This window comes from Arachis ipaensis, chromosome B02 (genome assembly GCF_000816755.2).
Source record: "Arachis ipaensis cultivar K30076 chromosome B02, Araip1.1, whole genome shotgun sequence".
Lineage (NCBI taxonomy): Eukaryota > Viridiplantae > Streptophyta > Magnoliopsida > Fabales > Fabaceae > Arachis > Arachis ipaensis.
This window is the reverse complement of record NC_029786.2, coordinates 103,895,642-103,906,252: the sequence shown is the minus strand read 5'-3', so window position 1 is coordinate 103,906,252 and position 10,611 is coordinate 103,895,642. Positions and strand designations below refer to the sequence as shown.

The 10,611-nt window shown below is 35.6% G+C and overlaps 1 protein-coding gene and 1 long non-coding RNA gene across 3 annotated transcripts; one reads left to right on the top strand and one right to left on the bottom strand.

The window, feature by feature from the left end:
- LOC107627939 (receptor kinase-like protein Xa21) lies at positions 3,236 to 5,178 on the bottom strand (the record flags this gene model as incomplete). Its single annotated transcript, XM_016330746.1, has 2 exons — positions 3,236 to 3,477; positions 3,798 to 5,178. Coding segments are annotated over 2 exons (1,623 nt in total), but the record flags the coding sequence as incomplete, so codon positions are not given.
- On the top strand, positions 6,993 to 8,674 carry LOC107628579. 2 transcript variants are annotated; one of them, XR_001617841.2, is made up of 3 exons: positions 6,993 to 7,343; positions 7,420 to 7,491; positions 8,404 to 8,674. It is a non-coding gene; the product is annotated as an uncharacterized LOC107628579 (long non-coding RNA). The 2 variants fall into 2 exon arrangements; XR_002358092.1 differs by lacking the exon at positions 6,993 to 7,343 and having other exon boundaries at positions 7,350 to 7,491.

Genomic DNA, 10,611 nt, shown 5'->3' with positions numbered 1-10,611 from the left:
CAACATAATTAAAAACATTATTAAATTCATAATATTAAATTTATATTTTCTAATATAAAATTTCTCTTAATTACTTAATTACTGAAATCATTTATCTGGATAAAATCATTCTTCTAAATGTGGTAATTAAGTATGAATTGCTAGATTATATACGTATCTATGAGCCAATACAATTTGATATATATTGATGACATGCCAAATTATGAAAAGGGGGACACAGTGGCAGGCAATTTCCTTTGTTGTTGAGTTAGGTTTTGATATAAGTATATAACCGTATAAAGGATCATAGGGTTCGTGGGCCAATTATAATTAACTTCCCAAGATCCTTAGCTTAAAGAAAATTTTGACTCAAAGTGTATATATTCATATCAATTATCAATTATGGAGAAAGTGGTCCCCAATCTCCACCTCTACACTTTCCTTTTGTTGCTAATGTATGTGTGAATAATTATAATTAATTTCTTTCGATTAATGCTGTCCCTCAAAATGCCTAATAATAACATAGATATTTATTTGGAGTCCTTGGTTAATGAGTTGAAATAACTGAGAGATGCCGTTAAAATTTACGATGCTAACAAGAGAAACACTTTAACATGCGCACGGCACTAATGTAGACTATCAGCGACTTCTCGGGGTTGAAAAATTTATCTGGATGGAATACGCACAGTGGGTTAGCGTGTCCTATGTGTAACGTAGACGCTAAGATTCAGTGGCTGACATTCAGTCGGAAATGGTGTTACATGGGCCATCGTCGCTTTTCGAATCAGGGGCATAAATATAAACTAGATCAGAATAGATTTGATGGGCAAGTCAAAAACAGAGATTCACCGAAAATGTTATATGGAACAGATGTCTTGATGTAATAGTCTAACGTACAGGTTTCATTTGGGAAGCATTCAACATTGGCAGCAAAAAAAAGAAGCATTGATCAAAATGCAGATCAAGATGAATCGCCCTAGAAAAAGAGAAGTGTGTTCTTTGACCTTCCGTACTGGGAGGATCACATATTGCGTCATAACCTTGATGTGATCCATATAGAGAAAAAATATTTGTGACAATGTGGTCTTCACTATCCTAAACGATAACGCCAAATCAAAGGACAATCTTAAAGCTCGCAAAGATTTACAAAGCATGGGCATAAGGCCTGAAATGTGGCCGGGCGAAGGTGGTAAATATTCTTCAGTAATATTCACAATGTCGAATCCATAAAAGGATGTATTCCTGAAGACCCTACAGAACGTGGTGTTTCCAGATGGTTACTCTAGCAATACGGCTCGTTGTGTTGACTTGCGATAGTGCAAGTTGTCTGGGTTGAAAAGTCACGACTGCCACATTATAATAAAACAATTATTTCTGATTTTGGTGAAGAATGCATTGCCGATTCCGTTGTTGACTGTGATTGCAAATTTGTCATCATTTTTCCGATAACTCTATGGGAAAAGCAGTAAACCCTATGCAACTTGATGACCTTTAGAATCATGTTGTGCAAACTCTGTGTCAGCTGGAAATGATTTTTCCTCAATCATTCTTCACTGTCATAGTTTACCTTTGGTGGCCCGGTACATTATCGGTGGATGTATCCAACAGAAAAGTTGGCTCGCTAATAAACCTCTTTAATACATTCAATTCATTTACTTGCGTATATGCTGAGCGTTATGTCCTATTTTTATAAAAGGTATCTAAGCCGATTGAAGTAATACATGCGTAATAGGGCACAAGCAGAAGGCTCAATTGCGGAGGGCATTTTATTTAAGGAAATTTTGACTTTTTGTTCTAGATATTTGGATAATATTGAGACTAGAATCAACCAACCAGGGCGAGTTAATGATCAACCTGTTGATGTCACACAACATTTAGGGAAAACTATGTTCCCAGAAATTGGAAAGGCTTCAGGGGCTGTTTCACATTTTAGATTCACTCCAATAGAAAAATATCAGGCACAACGTCATGTGCTAGTCAATTGCGAGGCCGTCGTTCTATTTCTTGAGTAAGTATGCACATGTATTTCCTAAACACGAGCATAACTCTTTTTGCCCATTGAGTAGTTGGACTAATTTTCTGTTGTGTCATAAAGTGAATTTAAGGCAGAAACAAAACAAAGATTACAGACTCAAACAAGGTCGCAATCTAAGATAGACAGCGTTGTGCATGCAGAATTTTCTCGTTGGTTCAAGCATGAGGTTCCTATAGATTTAACTTGACCAATGTCTTTTTAGCCTACAATTTGAACATTATGAACCTCTATTTTTATATAAACAATGGATGTTATGGTGCTAGGTTCCAATGGACAGTACGCTTCATTCGTAAGAAATGAAGTTGCTAGCATGCGGTCCCATGCTTCAGGCAAGACATTTTGGAGCGTACAACGTCAATGGGTACAAGTTTAGAACTATCACAAAGGAAGACGAGCTGAAAATCCAAAATGATGGAGTTTATGTCTCATCTAATACAAGAAGTTATGCGAACATGCGTGACAATAGAGTGGCTGTTGGTAGTGTTTCATATTATGAAAAAATTGTGGACATAATCGAATTGAATTACGGCTGCCATTTCACGGTGATTTTGTTCAAATGTATTCGGACTGATACAACTATGAGCAGAGGTATCAAACAAGACCATCTAGGCCTTACCAGCATCAATTTCACTCGTCCGATACATACCAATGATCGAGAAGACGATAAACCGTACATATTGGCATTAGAAGCTCATCTCATATACTATGTGCATTATGAAGTAGATACAGATTGGAGTGTAGTGGTTCATGTAAAACCAGAAGATTTGTATGATTGGGAGGAGAGAATGAAGAGGTTGAAGCTACTTTTTCTCCACAACCAGGGTTTAGCATATCAGCAGCAAGTGACATCGGTGATTTACAGCTGACAAGAGATGATGATGCAGAAGACCCAACAGACAATGTTTCTAAGAATTTCGATGGAGGTAAGCATCAAAGTAGTCCCTGAAGTTACCCTCGAGGCTCAAAGTAATCCCTGAACTTAAAAATTTGTCGAGATCATCCCTGAAGTTGATCTCCGGTACTCATAGTGGTCCTTCCGGTGAATTTCGTCCAGCTGGCACAACCGGAAAGCTGACCTGGCGTCGTTGGTGACACGTTAGCAGCGCAACGGCTAGCTGACGTGGCTTAGTAAACATTTTGGACTCAATTTGGTCCCTAATTTTAGGTTAAAAACCCTAACCCCCAATTGACTCTTCTCCTTTCTTCTCCATCGCACTCTCTTCAATATTTAAGTCTTGGCAACAACCGTCTGCAGGGAACCATCATCAGCGAAATCTGCAAAATCAAGCAGCTGAGTGAATTGTACATAACTGAGAACAATGATTCACTAATCCAACCTTTCATGCTTAATCCTGCAACAAACAAGTCATCTGTTGGCTTCTTTCTTGTGAATGTTTCCATCAGCATTATCCCAAAAATGTATACATCTCCCTTTGTAGAGATAATCCCTTTGGATCCAAACTCTGCAACTCAAATTACCCTCGTTATTTTAAATAAAATATTTGTTTATAGAACAAGTATATGTGACATACAAGCCACTAAAATTGGAAACAAAATGTTTAGATACCACCACCGCAACAGAAAGTAAATTTCTGAACTAATGAAAATTACTACAGAAAAAGTTAAAGAAGCATTGTAGTTCAACTTTGATTACAAATTATTACTAAAAGGTCAATGAATGATTTATGATCTTCAATTGTATATGCATACTAATCAAGCATATGGTTATAATCAAATGACCAAAGTTAAAAGGGAAATTATAATCTGGTGTAGCATAACTTACCCGGTGCAATGTAGCCAACTGTAGCCATGGTCTTGGTATATTCTTTGGATTGTCCCTCGCCAAGCAATTTGGCAATGCCAAAGTCACTGACATGGCCAACCATGTCTTCATCCAATAAGACATTACAAGGTTTGACATCACAATGAACCACTATAGGTGAAGATCCATGATGCAGATACTCCAATGCAGATGCCACATCTATCATTATATTTAGCCTTTGCAAGAAGTCCAAACAATGGTTATGAGAATACAACCATCTCTCAAGGCTCCCATTAGGCATGAACTCCATCACTAAAAGCTTGTAATCTATACTTGAACAACAACCTATGATCTTCATGAGATTTCGATGGCGCAGATTGCGCATTGCTTTGCATTCTACACTGAAGCTCTTTGATCCTAATTCCAAGTCCAAGTTAAACACTTTGACAGCAACCACCATCCCATTTGAAAGTAAACCTTTGAACACAGAGCCAAAATTGCCCCTAACAAGCAAATTACTCTCATCAAAACCATTAGTTGCCTGTGATAGTTCATAGTACGAAATCATTCTAGCTGTTGGTAATGCTGATAATGTTCCTTCATTAGTATCACCACCATTCTTTCTTCGACGCTTGACGAGAAAAAACACACAGAAAACAACTAGAATGATTGAAACCATTATAGGCAATATGCATTTGATGAAGAATATGTTTGCATTTGATCCTTTCTTCTTTACTTTACTGCATGCTGGGACTTGTAATCTGGCATTTCCACAAAGTGCTTTATTAAACATGAAAGATTGAGCAGTGAAATTTTTGAAAGGTCCACCACTCGGAATCTCTCCTTCCAAACTATTATGAGAAAGATTGATGAATTCAAGATAATGAAGTGACTCCAGTGATCTTGGAATCAAGCCAAACAAGTTGTTTTGAGATAAGTCCAAATCTGTCAAACTTATCAAACTTCCAAGTGAATCAGGAATACCCCCTACCAATTTATTTTGTGATAAGTTGAGAATTTGCAAATTTTGCAATCCAGAAATGGCCCCAGGAATGCTTCCTGAGATCATATTCTTTGATAGATCCAAGAAAGTCACAGCCTTTAAGTTCCCAATTTCAATTGAAAGACACAGAGTTAAAGCATTGTCAGACAAGTTCACCTCAAGAATGTCTCTGAGGCTCCAAAGAGAAGAATTCACCTTACTGAGTTTGTTGGAGTTCAAGTAAAGTTTTCTTAGAGAAGTAAGATTACCAAAGCAAGTTGGAACCTCTCCAGAAATTAGCTTGTTCTCAGTTATGTACAATTCACTCAGCTGCTTGATTTTGCAGATTTCGCTGATGATGGTTCCCTGTAGACGGTTGTTGCCAAGACTCAAATATTGAAGAGAGTGCGATGAAGAAGAAAGGAGAAGAGAGTCAATTGGGGGTTAGGGTTTTTAAACTAAAATTAGGGACCAAATTGAGTCCAAAATATTTACTGCGCCACGTCAGCTAGCCGTTGCGCTGCTAACGTGTCACCAACGACGCCAGGTCAGCTTTCCAATTGCGCCAGCTGGACGAAATTCACCGGAAGGACCACTATGAGTACCGGAGATCAACTTCAGGGACGATCTCGACAAATTTTTAAGTTCAGGGATTACTTTGAGCCTCGAGGGTAACTTCAGAGATTACTTTGATACTTACGTGGCATAGTGAAAATATGAAAAATGTGAACGCCATTTATAAAGAATCTGTGTATGATTAATAAGTTTAATAGATCATTATGATGTACGTAGTTTGCTTGTTACATTACTATCTGTATTTTCGTATTTCAATTAAGTCTTTACTGAATTATTGATTTTCATGAATAAAAGCAGTTTTCCGTTTCTTTCAACGTTTGTTGCTAGCAAAAGTTAGTTTACAATTAAGTATTTACGTCGTCATTATTGTTGTTCTCAATTTCCAGTGAAAAAATCATGATATTGAATAAATCATTATCAATTTCAATATTGTTACGACTGACCAATATAGTAAACATAAAATTGTGGTGCATGTGACAGGAGAAATGAAAACGGAGGACTTATCATCATGCTGTGCAAGCACATTTGCTAACGAAATGGCTATAACCTCTCCATTTTCTTCATTAGAACATGCAATTACTGTTCACTACAAGAAAAATACCCATTCAGCCACACTTTTTTTAAGCTACATTTGAAAAGCGTAGCCTACACTTTTCTCCGTGTTGCCTTTTTATAAGAGAAAAGGATACACAATTATGGTATCATTTAAAAAGTGTAGCCTTAGGTATTATAGAAATCACTTATAAAGCGTAGCCGTAGGTTGATATCTATAGGTTCACTTTTCGTATCAAAGGAGACGCTTTTAAAGGGTAGCCTATTTGTTAAGTTTTAGGTGCATTTTAAAAGTGATGCCTAATGTATCTAGTACAAAAAAATTTAACACAACCCACAAACACTTAGTAATTTTTTGTTTCCTTTTCTCCCTCACTTACCCTCTTTGCGTGGTGCCCTAACCTAGAATCAGAACCAATCTCACCTCTCTCTTCTCTCGCCACTCTGTCCCTCAAGCCCGTCGCCGGCTCCTCAAGCTTTGGTTGCCCCCTCAAGCTCGTCGCCGCTCAAGCTTTGGTCGCCCCCTCAAGCTCGTCGCTGCCTCAAGCTCTGTCGCCCCCTCAAACTCGTCACGGCCTCAAGCTCTGTCGCCGCCTCAAGCTCGTCGCCGCCTCAAGCTCACGTCGCCGCCTCAAGCTCGCGTCGCCGCTTCAAGCTCATCGCCGCTCAAGCTCTGTCGCGCTCTATCATAGTTCGTAAGCTCGCCTTCCTGCTTCGGCCATCAACGCTTCCTCGGCCCTGAGTCTGGGTTTAGGGTTTCAGCTTCGGCTCGGGTCTTCCATCAACGCTTGCTTCGTCTCTCTGCCTAACTAACTCACCTTGAATTTTTTTTTATTATTTTTTAATTTTTTTTTGTCATTGGAGATTCTACAAGCATTTACTCTAATGTTAATACATCATAACACAGGTATTTGGATCAGCTTGGAATGTCAACTGTTTATGACACCAGAACATATTGCAGACAGAGTTTGGTTGGAGGAAACTATGGATTACTAAACACTTCTACTTTTGTGCCAAATCCAGATTATTATAGGTACCAAATATTAAATTTCATAGTTGAAGGATGTGCAGCATGTTATTGTGGACTATCTCATTTTAGCTTTCAAGTGTCAATATTACAGAAAAATATATTGTGTGCTCATTTTACAAACTCGCACATACCTTTCTACCATTGGTTGAGGGTGTAGACTTATCATATGCAGATCACACATTCTATCCAATGGTGAAAAGATGTGTTTTGTTCCGATATATAAAATAAAAATGAGTACAAATTATACATTCCTTCTTTGTGAGCTGATATATCCAACTTGTGTTCTGACATATATAGATGTTTACTTCATTAGTTGCTTGCCAGATCTGCAAGATCCGCAATTGAATTCAAGTAGGATAGTCTTTTAAAGCTTACTGACACTCGTGATTCTAACAATAAGATGACATTGATGCACTATCTTTGCAAGGTATAATAACAATTGCACTAAAGGAATATATCATTTGATCACTTACCTTCTTTCCATTTTGCTATTTTGGCTCTAGGTTCTAGCTGATAGGTCGCCTGGACTGCTTGACTTCCACTTAGACCTTGTAAGCCTGGAAGCTGCGACTAAGGTGATGATTTATGCTTGGTTGGAAAAAGAAAATTATTCAACTGCTAATTGCTAGTTTGGTTGGTTTATTGGTTCTGTTTCACTTTGTTCCCCTGTAAAACTAAGCACATATCTCTTCCTCTGACTTCTTGCAATGATATGTGTGTCACTTCCGTTTGTTTGTGGCTGAAAATTGTTTGTGCAATTCTAGTTGTTGTATTTCTGATTTTGTGCACTTCTGTTTGCTATGGCTGAAAGTTATATTGCTATTTTTGGCTCTTTTCTTTTCACCATGAACTAGAAGAAACATGGGATGACTTGGTATATATGAATTTTTCTCTATTTTTTTATTCATCTGCCGATAAAAAGCAAATAATACTAGCTATGGTTATAGACTTATAGTATTAGTATTTTCAAATTAAAGTTATTAGTTTTAATTTAAAAAAATGTTACAACAGCAGATATAGTATGTATAACATGATAATAATATATTAAAATTTTAGTTTTTAGGTGCTCGTCCTAGTCATGTTCTATATGTTGCTGTTGCATGTAGTAGTTGGAGGAGTAATAATTCAAGATTGGCTTGTGTAGGAGAGTTCAACTTTTCAAATGTGAAGAGAATAGGGAAACTTTGTGGCAACAGTTCTGATTTTGGCATTGTGGTGGGAGGCAGGGGATTTTTGTCTAGCTGCTAGGGTGATGATTTTTTAAATTATAGCTCTTTATCTTATGATTTATAGCTTATACTTTTTTGATCTTTGAATTCTAATTTTGGATTTGTGAAACACTACTATGCATTGGTGAAACTTGTACACGGTACAGAAAGGATTAATGATATCAGTTATTGATAGTTTTCAGTCTGGTTTTTTAATTTTTATAATCGCGAATGTCATTATAAATATTTTTCTAATTACTTTTCTATATAATTATGCAGGATAATATTGAGGATGATGATAATGAAGATTAAGTTGATTATTATTGTGGTTTATTGGCTAAGATAGAGTAGTGTTGGGAATGGATACATGTATAGTTGACTAATAACTTTTATTAGAAGATACTTATGTAGGATATAATGTTTTAATTTTTTATAGAGTATTAGTAGTAAATTCTAAGTGATATCATAGTTATTTTGATATGGCTATGTTTATTTTAATATGAGATGTATGAATATTTAAAATTAACATTATTCTAGTACTTTTGGATCATTATTATAAATATATTTTGGTTACAGATAATTTCTAGAGATATATGGTTCCGTAAATTGAATGTTAGGTGTTGGTTAGAGGTTATATCAGGACGATCATGTTCTAATGAATACTTGAAAACGGCGAACGAAGTTACTATGTAGGTTTGTTTGTTAGGCATAATCTTAAACTTGTGTTAAACTATATTTGAATAATATAAATTTTTAGTATATATATGCTTTGTTAGGCATAATCTTAAACTTGTGTTACACTATATTTGAATAATATAAATTTTAAGTTGATATATGATAACGAATTTGCTTCAATAATAGTTGTTAATTTAATGTTTAAATTTGTAAGAACTTGATGAATGGAGATCAATGTACGAGAAGAAATTTGAGTATGTTTTTGTGACATATGCAGCTGGTAGGACCTCTAAAGACATACTTGTTGGATTAAAGGTTAAAAATAAATATCTAGCATAGAAAGTGCATCATAAAGGAACATTTATGCTTTACAAAAAAAACCATGAACTATATATTTTATTGTGATGCAGACACACTATAGAAATACGCATGCTGTTGAGTTGGATATTGTTTCAAAAGAAGAAATGAAGTATATAGAACTGCACATTACAGAACTTCTTTTTAAGAAATCTGTCCAAATTACTGGTAAAGGAGATGGTAGTTGTTTATTTTTTTGTTTAGTTTTAAGGTTCCCTAACCATATTAATGCACATTTTTTCTTAATTAGTTCCTAATGACTTGGGAATTATTATTTTCTTTTGAGTAGACTTAGATTGTTGTATGCATGTTGATATTTTCAGTGTCAGCTAAATATTCTGGCGAAATAGTTAATGACACTCTAGATGAGACAGAGACTCATTCAGAAGACAATTTAGATGATATCTCCTCTGGTGGAGTTGACATCTCCAGGCAGTATGAGCTCAATAAGGTTCCGGAAAAAGAAAGTGAAACCTTATAGGTTACCTGGCCAAAAACCAAACCTTTTTTCAAAAAGAATAATATGATGTACATGCTGCAAAAAGGAGATTCAATATGAACAAAAAGTCATAGTTTGGAGATGACTTATCAGATCAATTATCACGTAAAACCTGTAGATTTGTGACAGAGTATTTCTGGCCAGGTTAATACGATGTTGAAGAGAAATTTTGACTTATTACTTGGTTGTCTACTTTGAGAATTCTAATATTTATGGTCTATTGAACTTTATTTTGACTTTAAAAATTCAGACGTTGACTTGATTTTCTCTTTAATGTTTATGCTTGATTGTAAATTTAACAGGCGCTAATAGTATACGAGGAAACGTAATTCATAAATTTGTGCACATTATTAATCACTATATGTTTTTTTAATTCATTAATTTTTTCACTTAATACAAATCCAAAAATATATGTAATGCATTAAGTTAAAGTGTTTAAAACATATTTTTCAAAAAAAAATAGTGAAAACTTAAGTAAATTTTACAAGGCAATGTTTAAACAAAAAAATTCGAATTAAAAATATATTGCAGCGATTGAGAGAAAATTGCTGCTAATTAAAAGAATATCTGGTAATGAGTGTTGCATTAATTGCTGCCAAATTGACATTTTCGTTGCAAAATGAGAAGCTTTTGATAACCCCTCTTTAATCCGTTGCAACAATTGCTGCCAGATTCTATTTAGTGAAGGTTTCTGAAAACCGCCGCTAAATATCCACCGCTATCTGTTAAATTTAAAAAATTCGAATATATTGCAGCGATTGAGAGAAAATTGCTGCTAATTAAAAGAATATCTGGTAATGAGTGTTGCATTAATTGCTGCCAAATGCCAAATTTCGTTGCAAAATGAGAAGCTTTTGATAACCCCTCTTTAATCCGTTGCAACAATTGCTGCCAGATTCTATTTAGTGAAGGTTTCTGAAAACCGCCGCTAAATATCCACCGCTATCTGTTAAATT